The 11138-nt window shown below is 61.8% G+C and overlaps 1 protein-coding gene across 1 annotated transcript; it reads left to right on the top strand.

Moving 5' to 3' along the window:
- Positions 1-244: 244 nt before the first annotated feature.
- Positions 245-10298, top strand: KIF25 (kinesin family member 25; the record flags this gene model as incomplete). The annotated part of the gene is made up of 7 exons (XM_044234734.1): positions 245-393; positions 2774-2902; positions 6234-6410; positions 7354-7505; positions 8699-8842; positions 9173-9328; positions 10180-10298. Coding segments are annotated over exons 1-7 (1026 nt in total), but the record flags the coding sequence as incomplete, so codon positions are not given.
- Positions 10299-11138: the final 840 nt, after the last annotated feature.

Raw genomic sequence — 11138 nt, 5'->3', positions numbered from 1 at the left:
TTTTTACATTATTCTTGTTGTACCCACTTAAGTGGACCTAATTTAGTCCCAGGATAATTACATGGTATCCTTTCTTCTCTTCTTGCTGGCTTGCTTTTTCTTTCTGCTTTGCAAGCGTTCATAATTGTGTTTTTATGACGGAAGAGACATTTCTCCAGTCTCTCTTAACCCCTGTTAGCCTGAAAGGGAATGGGTTGATCTCTTACTGTCGCAATGATGGATCCTGACTGTGCTGGAGGCTTAGATGGGAGTGGGTGAGGCTCTCGTGCCTCATATTTGGTTCCTAACGTACATCTCTCATTTCTCTGTACGTCTCAGGGTTTATGGTCCGGCAGAGTCTCAGCAAGTGGTGTTTGCAGATGTGTGCCCACTGCTTACGTCTCTCTTGGACGGGTGAGTTGACATATCTTCAAGGTTGGTGATCAGAGTTATGAGGAACTGTAAAGTAGGTCTCACTCGTGTTACAGAATTTGACCTTGGAGTCGGCGCATTTGCGACAATATTAGAGCCAACCCATAGCCCCATAGTGATTACCGTCCAGTGCTGGGGGAGGGGGAGTTGGTCTGCCTGCCAGCAAGAGGGCCACCCAGGACTTGAGGAGCGGCCGTCAGAGGGCTCCTACTCTCCGGTCCTCATGCACGTGAAGACAGCGAGCGGCTGCCCTTGTGCTCTCTGGGACCCTCCCTGCATTTTAGAATTTTCAGGAAGGCTGTGCTGCGTGTTGACACTGGACCAAGGAATGCATCAGCCCTTTGGGATGAGAGCCCCTGGCTCCGGACACATGACTGCCAAGTCCCAAGGCCACGGGTCATGCCTTCTGAATAAAGATCACATCTTTACGCGGTGGGAGCCGCTGCTGGCGCCCTGCGCTCAGGGTCCACGTGGGGCTTCCTGGCAACAAAAGGAACCAGGTTTGTGTGGCTGAGACACAAGACGCCAAGACTTCCTACCTTGGGATGCCGGGAAGAAGCCCAGTTGGGCAGAGGAGCCTGCGTTCAGCCGCCTGAAGAAGGCGTCCTGGTGTTGGCCCGACAGAGGCTCCCACAGCCAACGTCCACAGACCAGAAGCCGTCAGCATAGCCCTGGTTCTGCCCATGGGGCCCCCGCAACCGGAAGCCCATCCCAGGGGCCTGAAAGGCACAGGAGGCAATGGGTCATGTCCCCACAGGAACTCCGGGCCTTTTCTTGCACCCACCTGTGGGGCCAGGCCTCCCGCAATGACACGGTTTCTCCTGACACCCTTCTTCTGGAGGGCTGGGGCTCTTAGAGGCAGCCAAAAAAAGTTCTTCCGTGGAAAATGATAGGAGGGCTCTTTTTTCTTTTTTTCAGTAGGCCTCTCTTAAGTAAGCAGATTCCAGAAATGAAAAAGACATAGTGGTTAAATGATCTTTGCCAGACTTGCCTTTCCATCCTAAATGTGAAACAGATGGCAGCATTCTAAGTGCTGAGCTGCTTTCTCCAAGAGGCTTCTGCATTCCTGAGGGTTCAGAAGGTCCCTGTAGGGGCTCTGGCTCTGCTGAGACCAAGGTGCTCCCACTGGAGAAGCGGCCAGCAAGCCCTCAGGGAAGGTGCGAGATGGGAACGCGGCCCAGCCAGGTGGTGGTTGTGAAGACCTTGAGACCTCTCCGCTCCGGAAGACCAACAATGCAGGGCGGTGGCCGGGAGGTCCTGGCTCGGTCTTTGCCCTGACAGGCTTCCTGCAGGACTGGAACAGTCGGTCCTGGAGGGAGGCCCCCTCGCTGGGCGAGGCAGGTTAGCAGGAGCACTGGCCCCACTCCTGGGCACAGGCCTCTGCTCGTGGGACTTGCTAGGGCTGCCTCGGGGAAAAATCCTTCTGACTAAAGGTCCGTCCATGAAATCAGACACTCGAGGTGGGGCCTGCGTGGGGACCGTCTCGTCCCTCCAAGACCGGAAGGGAGCGTCAGGGCTCAGGCTTCAGCCCCTGTAGGCCTGGATCAGCCGTCCCTTCCCGGCCAAGGTTACACATTTGTATCATTTATATGTTTATATCGTAAATGCCTATCCTATCATATAAGTTTATATCTATTTTAAATAGTCTTTTGATGTGATGTTCCGATCTTCCCACTGACATTTCGGGCTGAAGAGACAGCAGGAAGGAAATGCAGGGAGGCAGCCACTGTCCCTGTCTTCGTGACATGATCCAGAGCTGTTGGGTGGGGGGCAGCGCGCCTGTCACGGAGACCGCGTTGGCGCATTCTGGCTGACTGCGGACACGGAGTCATCAAACCCCTGGAATAACAGAGTCTAAGAACAAGTAACGGGGGAAGCATCTGCTGCACTCAAGGTCCCATGCGTGACGGGGAAACCCCGGGGAAGGGTTGTTTCACACGTGTTAGGGGCAGCCCGCGTTTACCAAGATGAGCTCTGTCTGACCCAGCCCTGCCCTGACGGAGTGGGTGGGGAGGACGAGGGGTCTTGCGGGGGGCTGGGGGACCCCAGTGTGGACCCTGTGCGCCAGCCGTGGGTGCCCAGAGGAGATGTGGAGTCACGGAGGGGAAGCAGGTGCCAGAGGGAGCGTGTTGAGCGGGTGTAAAGGTGAGTGTGGTTCGGCCTGACGCTGCGCGACCAAACGGCCCCAGGGGTCCCGCGAAAACCAGCTCCTGTGGAAGCCCGACGTGCAAGCGGCAGCGAGCAGGCACGCAGAGCGGCGGGTGCGGTGCACGGACTTCTGCGACCCAGTGAGCACTTCCTGAGCACGCAGCTCAGGACCCAGCGCGCTGCGGGCTATGCTGACCTCCGCCTCGGGTTTCAGGTACAACGTCTGCATTCTGGCTTACGGGCAGACCGGATGCGGGAAGAGCTACACCATGCTGGGTCCGCTTTCTAAGGACAAGCGCGGCGACCTCGGCATCGTGCCCAGGGCTGCTGGGGAGCTCTTCAGGTACGCAGGGGCTCGAGCTGAGCAGGGAGGGTGGGAGGCGGGCAACTCGGGGAAGGGAGGGGCGGAGCGTGGCTGTTTGCAGAGTCCCCCGCCCCCGCAGCCCCAGGCTCCCACCGGAAGGCTTGCAACCCAGTGTTTAACCGCTCGGGGCCTCAGTACCACAAACACTAGAAATTCTTATGGCACATTTATGTTGAAATTCTGTCGTTAAGACAAAACTTTTTTTTTTAAAGTCTGCTTTTTTTTCTTTTTAAAGATTTTTATTTATTTATTTTGTGGGGCCGAGGGAGAGAGAGTCTCAAGCAGAGTCCCAGCCGAGCATGGGACCCGACCCAGGACTCGAGCTCACGACCCTGAAATCATGACCTGAGCTGAAATCAAGAGGCAGATGCTGAACCGACTGAGCCGCCCAGGCGCCCCAAATCAAAACTTCTTGCAAGGGCTCCCTAGCTGGACAGCCTCCCTGGTCAGGAGAGGGTAGAGCATGGAAGTTTTCTGTCCTAGATTGGGACGGGGACAGAGGGAGACCCCCATTCCCTTTCCTTGCCTCCTGGGTCTGCAAAGAGGGGACACATCTGGTTTTCTTCTTTAAAGTTAGGAAGAGCCGGGCCTGTTGAAGATGCTTCTGTCCTGGGAAAACCTTCCCAGAGGGCACCCACCGCACTCTCGTGATCTTACCAACACAGTTACTCCTGGAAAAAAATTAGTAACAGGGTGTCCTTGACTGCCCAAGTGACCAGGGAATCCAGGAACAAAGCTGGGACATTCCATGCTCTAGGCCTGGACACTGGCCGTCCCTGCCTGCAGGGGCCACTGTGCGCCACACTCCTCCCTCCACTCACCCTGCTCGGTAAGCGCCGTGGCTCACTCTGCGACCGTCTGTGCCGTGTCCCCGCGAATCCTTCTGCCCCCGAGAGAAGTGTCTTCCTGCCATAGGTCTCCCGAAGGGCTGGGTGCGTTCCAGGCCCCCCACCCCCTCAGATTCGGGTTCTGTCTCTGTGTCTCCTTGCCGAGCTTCTCGTGGCTTAGAATCGCGGTGGGACAAGTATGGAAGAACCCCACACAGGCCTCACGGGTTGAAGCGCCTTCAAACCCATGTTCCTTAAGTGTTAGTGCACATGGAGAACGCGTTTGCCAAGTTTGTTCCGCTAACTGTGTCCGAGAAGCACGTGTGGGGACAGGTGAGGCTGTGCTGTGTAGCCACCGCTCTGGGGGTCTCAGTGGCAGTGAGGCTGACGCGGGCGCCGTGCAGGGGCCCCACTCCCGCGTGTGTGCCTGTGGGTGGTGGGGCGGAGGGGTGTGGGGCGGGCAGCAGCCCTGCGGAGGACTTCCCCGCTGGGAGCACGCCACCCCCGCCCTCACGGCTCGGCCCAGGAAGGCTCAACGCCAGCCAGCCCAGGCCTCGGGGTTCCTGGGGGCGGGGCTGGGATCCCGGGTGCCAGCGCCCTCCCTCTGCGGACACGGCTGTCCATCAGGTGGTTCGGTTTCCCTCTGCGGACACGGCTGTCCATCAGGTGTTCGGTTGTTTCGGGATTTCAAGGGGCTGGGACTGTAGGGGGAGCCCGAGGCATGCTCAGGAGAGCACGTTCTCCTGCTCCGGGGAGACCTCACCTGGCAGCAGCCACGTTGCTCAGAAGCTGAGCAGCGGCCACGGGAGGCCACGGCAGAGCCGCTGCCGCTCTGGGCTTTGCTGGGCGTCACGTGGAAGGAGGGGTTCCGAGAGACCAGGAGTCGTGGAGATGGTCTTGTGGTGTCTGCTGCAGAGAGGGGGGCCGGGGGCCACTGCCATTCTGGGCTCCGGGGTCCTTGCCTCTCTGAGCTCGTTCGTTCCTGAGAGCGCCTGGCCCCTTCCGAGCCCGGCGACGCCGCCTCCTTCATAGCGGGTCTCCACTTACCACCGACGTGAGGAGGCTCTTCCACGCGGCGGCTGATGCCCCAGGAAGACGGAGTGTGTGACCATCGCGGCCCTCGACAGCCCCGGAACGACGCCGTGAGGATCCGGGCGATGGTGCGGGACAAGGGGCTCCCCGCTTTGTGGCCTCACAGGCGCCGGCACGTGCTTCTGTGGAGCACGCCCCCCACGGCGCTGTGCCTGTCCCCGCCTGCCGTCCGCTGACCGCTCGCTTCCTCGAGGAGAAGCCCGGCGCCTGCTTCGTCGGCACCGTCCGCGGAATCCAGCGATGCTGCCAGAGGGACCCGCGGGCCAGCCACTGACCTGGTCGAGGACTTAACGGAGTGGAGAAAATCTTCAAATCAGCCCCCTGGTACTATGTAGATGAGAAATTCCAAATTTGCGTTTTGCGGCCTGGGAAGACACGGCCGTTCCGAGAGGGGACGGAAAGGCAGGCGGGGGTCAGGCTTGCGCAGGTGGTAGCCGGAGCCTCGGGGGACGCCCAGCCCCCAGCTCGGCTGACCTGGCTCCTGGCTCTATCCACGGTTGCCCTCAGTCTTGTCCACAGACCCCAGCGCAGAGGATGACCCAAATCCGAACTCAGAACCGAAAATTATTCTTACCGGAGAACATTTCTTTCGTTTTGGACTTTCTTGTTTTCTTGACTGTGTCGTTGGAAGACATTAATTGCTCATTTTACTCCGGGCTCTCTGGAGCTCCTAAGTAAGCTCGATCTGTCCGTGCTGGCGTGAGACGCCGCATGTTCCGTCTGCTCAGAAGCGCTCCTCCCACACTGACCTCCCGGCCCCGGGCACGGAATTTCTTTGTGGACAAGACAGCACTGTCGTCCGACTCCGGCAGGTCTCGCCGTGCACGTGTCAGGCAGGCAGTGGCCCCGGAAGACAGGGCGGCCGCCGTGGGCTGTGTGGGCAGTTTGGTGGCAAGGTGCTGGCAGCGACGTGGGCAAGAGGATCCGGGCTGGTGGTCACTCTTCCCCTCACTGGGGTTGTGGGGTTTTTCTCCAAATGGGTAGCGTCAGTATTTTTAAACCTCTCCATGGTCGGCACACAGCACTTTACCAGATGCGTTGGAACAAGACGTGTTGTTTCTGAGAGGCTGGTGGGCTTTCTGGAGGGCACGGCAGGACTGGGCTGGACTCGGGGCGCAAGCCGGGCTGCGGAGGGGTCTGCACTCAGTCCTCCCCGGAGCAGAGCTAACCCGGCCCCGGAAAGGTGCCGAGCCCTCCTGTGGCCGGGCTGGCTTCGGCCTTCTGCCGAGCGAGGGGCCTTGGGCGCCCGCCCGCCGGGCGTCTCGCAGGGAGGCCGGACCGTAGCCTCCCCCACGAGACCGCCTCCCCCACGAGACCGCCTTCCCGGCAGCTTTCCTCACCGGGCAGCCCAAGTTCCACAATGGCTGAGTCCCTCGTGTCCCACCCCCCAGGCTTATTTCAGAAAACCCATCCAGGAGCCTGAAGGTTGATGTGTCCATAGTGGAAGTGTATAATGACGACATTTTGGACCTTCTGGCCAACGAGCGGCGTCCAGCGGTGTCTGGGCCCCCGTGGGAGGCGCCGATGACCAAGGCAACAAAACGGGAGGTGTCACCGCCAACCCGAGCGTGAGTACTCAGCCGTGGCCCGGCCTCTCTGAGTGGCCAACAGCTTCCCCAGGACCCCGAGTGAGACCAGCGCGTGGGCCGGACCGGCATGTTTATCGCTGGAAGGTTCTCTGTGTTGCCTTAGAACACATCTGCATCTTTCGACTTGCTTTAGAGATTATCTTTTTAAAATCATAATGACAACAGACACGTTAACTAACCTTTTAAAATATCCTGATGAGAAACGTGGGGGACCAGTCCTGTCCCACATTCCAGGCGAGGGAGCGGGCTCGCAACAGCGGACCCCCACCCGCCGGCCCGCGGTTACCTGCACACGCCCTTGTGTCCGCTTGTGCGGGTCCGTGTTTGAGAGAACACAGTAAACCTCTGTGTGGTGAAGAAGGAAGTCTGCTCGCGTTCCCTGGATCCACGTCTGGGTGTTGGGGGCACCTGCAGGGGGCAGGGCGAGGGGCCTCCTCTTGCAAATGAGGTTGGGGGGTGAGCCTGTCCTGGGCTCTTAGAGTCAGTTTGGGAAGCGTCTGCAGCTTATTCTCGCATCTGAAGAAAACGGTGCCTTGAGCCGTGAGCCTGCACGGGGTAACCCAACCCTCAGCTTCTACTAAGACTCACAACGACCCAGGTCCCGCTGGTGGGATGCACTGAGTGGCTGTCATGGCTCAGCGGCTAGAGTAGGGACGCGGACTTCTGCTGGAGTCCACGGGGCTGCACTACGTAAAGGAACGCGGGACTGGAAAGTGCGGGCCCCGCTGACCGCTCCAGAGGAAAGCCGTGGAGGACGCGCCAGTGAGGCCTCAAACAAGGAAGGGGTTTGACTTGCTGTTTTGTTTTGTCTAAGACGCGCTTCAGCCTGCTTTCCTCCAGTAGGTCCGCTTGGTCTGTGGGAGAGGGAGGGGGCGTCCCTCGCCGCCCCGCGGGCGTCCCCATCCCCCGTGTGCCCCTCCAGGCCCGTGCGCAGCGCGGAGGACTTTGTGGCGCTCGCTGCTGGAAGCCTGCGGTTCCGGGCACGGCGCGCCACCCGCGTGCACGCTGGATCTTCCAGGTCCCACCTGATAATAACGGCCACTGTCACCGCAGCCCCCGCCGGCGGCAGTCCCGGTAAGTGGCCGTGCACGCCCGGGCAGGGGCACAGAGGAGAAATGGCTCACGGCCTGGGAGTGGAGGTCGCAAACACACCTTCCGGGGATCCGGACCCCGGGCTGAGAAGAGAGGGGACCGGGGCTGTGGGGGAACAGATGGCAAGGCTTCGTTAGACAGGACACAACATGGAGGACAGGCGCGTTTGTGTCTGGAAACGGGATTCCTGCTCCGTGAGGGAGACCGTGTGACTTGGGTTTAGAAAGTCACAAACCAGCATATAAAATGGTGCCAGTTATGTAAGAAAAGCAAGGCACATGTTGCGAGGGTCATGCGTCCCAGTCGGCGAAGACGGGGCCGGCACCCAGGGCGGCCTGCGGGACTCGCCAAGCACGAGCCCCAGGCTGGGAGGGACGGGTCGAGCACCTGCGTTTCTGCAGGGTCCCGGTGCCACAGTGCACCAGCGGGGCACGGCTGCTCTAGGGCCCACTTCACACGCGGTCACACGGACACCCGGTCCCGGTGGACGGCACACCCCTGACCCTGTGGCCATCAGGGCAGCCCAGGCAAGGGAGGATGGGGGCAGGTGGGAGCGGCACAGACGCCTGACTACCCTGTGTCCCCAGAACAGGGCCCGATGGCCCCAGGGCCGGACGCCTGCCGGGAGGGAGGGGCTGTGCGCGGGCAGGCATTGTGCAGGGAGCCGGCGGTCGCCAGCCACAGTGAGAAAGCTGTGGAGACCAGATTGTTAATTTTTTGTGTATTTTTTAATGCTTTCCACAGTGAGTATATAATTTAGATTTTAAAACATCTCTTTAAGAAGACCACTTAGGATTAACGCTTGATGAAACGGACCCATGGCGAAGTGAGGAAGGGCTTTGCCAAGACTTCTGTGGGGGCTGGGAAGCCAACGGTGGGGTTCACCTCCGTCGGGGCCCCTTGGGTATTCATGCGCGTCATCACTGAGTACTTCCGGGAACATCGCTCTGTTCCTGGGACCTCCTGGGCACAGGCCTGCCTTCTGAGGGTGACGCTGTCCGTTCCTATGTGACTCAGAGAAGCCCCGTCCCATGGCCAGACCCTGCCGGGCTGTCCGTCCTAGGAAGCGCCCTCTGGAGTGCGGTCCTTCGGGAGGAAGGCTTCTCTCCGGCGCCGCGGGAAGCTGAGGGAGGCCTCCTGGACATCACTCCTGGCTACCTGTCACCCCCTTGCAGAGGACGGGCAGTCACTCGGACCACGGCTCCAGGGGCGGCCAGCGGGCGGCAGAGCCTCGCCCAGGTCCCCCGGGGCCCAGCGAGCGAGGGAGCAGGTGCACGCCAAGCTGCAGCTCGTGGACCTGGCGGGCAGCGAGTGTGCGGGTGAGCCCAGAGCGAGCGCCTCCATCCGGGGCCAGCGGGGGTGTGGACGGCCTGAGCAGGGTTCCCGTCTCCAGCGAGCTCGCCCTGCTCCGCCCAGCGGGCCGCGGTCTTGCCACGGCCGTGTCCCGCTGCGGGGCTCTGCGCCGCCAGCCGCTCCCAGCCGAGGCTGTGCAGGCCATCAGAGAAGAAGGTTGGTGGGACCGAGGGTCCCCTCACTCAGGGCTCCCGTCCCGAGAAGGGACCGTGTTGCTTTCCCTGTTCATTTCTTGACGTGGCCAGAGAACTCGTTGCCCGTGCTGACCGCGTGATGGGGACTTGGTGCCGTCCCAGGTGTGTCTAGAGTGACAGGAGCGGCTCTCAGGGAGACCTCGTTCATAAACCGGAGCCTGGCGGCCCTCGCGGACGTCCTGGGGGCCCTGGCGGAGCACAGAGACCACATCCCCTTCCGCAACAGCCAGCTCACCCGCGTTCTCCAGGACGTTCTCGGTAACGTGAGGGTCCCCTGCCCGGAGAGGCCCCAGACCACAGGACACCCGGGTGCCATGCCACCCTGTCCCCTGCCCTGGGGGGCCTTGCTCCTCCTGGCCATACCTCCCTGGGGGACGTCCCGGCCCCCAGGTCACTGTGGTGCCCTGCACTGTGTCACCGTGCACTGGGCTGCTTGGTTTGCACGAGCCTGGCGAGCTCTCCGAGTAGGTGCTCTGCTCCTTCGTGTCCTGTGTCCCATCCCGTTGGGGACGCGGAGGGCTCGCGCTGCTGAGCCCGTGTGCGCACACGAAGCGTGCCGGCCTCTGGCCCATGTCCCCTTGTTCGTGCCGTGCGTTGGTTGCTGGTCCAGAAACCCAGGCTGAGGCCCTCACGGAGAGCGAGACTGGAGGGACGGTCTGCTGTTCTCCGGGCACCACACGCTCTGCGGCTCGCTGCGATAGAATGTTCTAGACTTCCCACGCGGCTCCTCTCTCTCTGCGCGGATGGGCTTTCTCCTCAGGAAGAGGCCGGGCTGCATCCAGTGCTCACGTTACAGCTTGTTCCTCTAAGAGGATCCCCGACACACGTGGCTGGGTGCAGGGTGGCGGGGCCCACGGGGGCCACACGCAGCCCTTGCCATGGCCTCCCCGTGTCTGCGCGGTTTGCTTTCCCCGTCCTTGTGTCCTTCCTCAGCTCTCCCTTCTCCCTGTCGTCCAGCAAGCCGAGGCAGCCGGCCGGGGACCCGCCAGCGCACACCCACACCAGGCCCGCGCCGCCGGTGGTGTCCCACTCGTCGCGGGCTCGGCAGGGGCTGGGCGATGCCCAGCTTTCCTTGGGTCTTTTCACAGCCGTTGCTTCTTATTTTAAAGGAGGGGACGCGAAGCTGCTGGTGATTCTGTGCGTGTCCCCCTGCCGGAAGCACGTGGCAGAAACGCTGCAGGTCCTGGGGTTTGGGGCCCAGGCGAGGCATGTGCAGCGAGGCCCCGCCGGAGGGGGTGGAGCCGCCGCCCGGAAACCCAGGTGAGGGAGGGGCAGGGTCCTTAGGGTTAGTGGGCTTGCACCCCGGCAAGGCGTCTCCCGTCATTACCGGACGACATATGTGTCCTAACATACGCTTGTTCACCTTGGACTCCATGAGCCTGTTGTTTTCCCAGGAACCAGTGACACACACTGACCTGTTGTCAAGGAGCAGGGGATGCCCAGCGAGAAGCCGGCGGGTCCCAGGAGCCCTGGGGGCCGGGGATGTGGGGGTGCTGCTCTCGGGCTCTCAGGGCCGAGCGGAAGGAGCTGCGGGTCTGCCGGCCGGCGGGGAAGCTGTGAAGCCCAGACGGGGCTCCGGGGCTGGGGCGGCTCCAGAGCCACAGCCCGGGGGCTCGGGCCGCCATCTGACCCGCGCGCTTTCCTCCGCGGTGAAGCCCGTTCCCACGCCTGCAAGACGCCGGGTTTGCGCAAACACGCCTCAGAGAGCAGATGTTTCGTGTCGTTATTCCTCCTCGTAAGGGCCCGCCGTCCCCAGCCCACGTCCCGGAGCCGGCCGTGATGGGCGACACATGGCGGGGGCTCTCCGCGCGGGGGTCGTGCGTGGATCCGGGGGCCTGGGAGCCCGGCACAGCGCGAAGTCCCCCGCCAACTGCGGGCCGAGCACTGATGGAGAAGCGCATGCCGTGCCGTGTCCACGGCCACAGGGACTCCTTGGGTGGACGCGGCTCCGACGCGGCACACGCGGCCGCAGTGAGGAGAGTCCGCTCTGACCTCGGCCTGTCTGGCGGGAGACGGAGCGGGGTGGGTTCTCGTCAGCACAGACCGGCCGGCCTGCTCCCCCCGCGCC

The sequence above is a fragment of the Neovison vison genome, chromosome 1 (assembly GCF_020171115.1).
Source record: "Neovison vison isolate M4711 chromosome 1, ASM_NN_V1, whole genome shotgun sequence".
Taxonomy (NCBI): domain Eukaryota; kingdom Metazoa; phylum Chordata; class Mammalia; order Carnivora; family Mustelidae; genus Neogale; species Neogale vison.
Note: the sequence above shows the minus strand (reverse complement) of the source record. Positions and strands in the feature narration are given on the sequence as shown.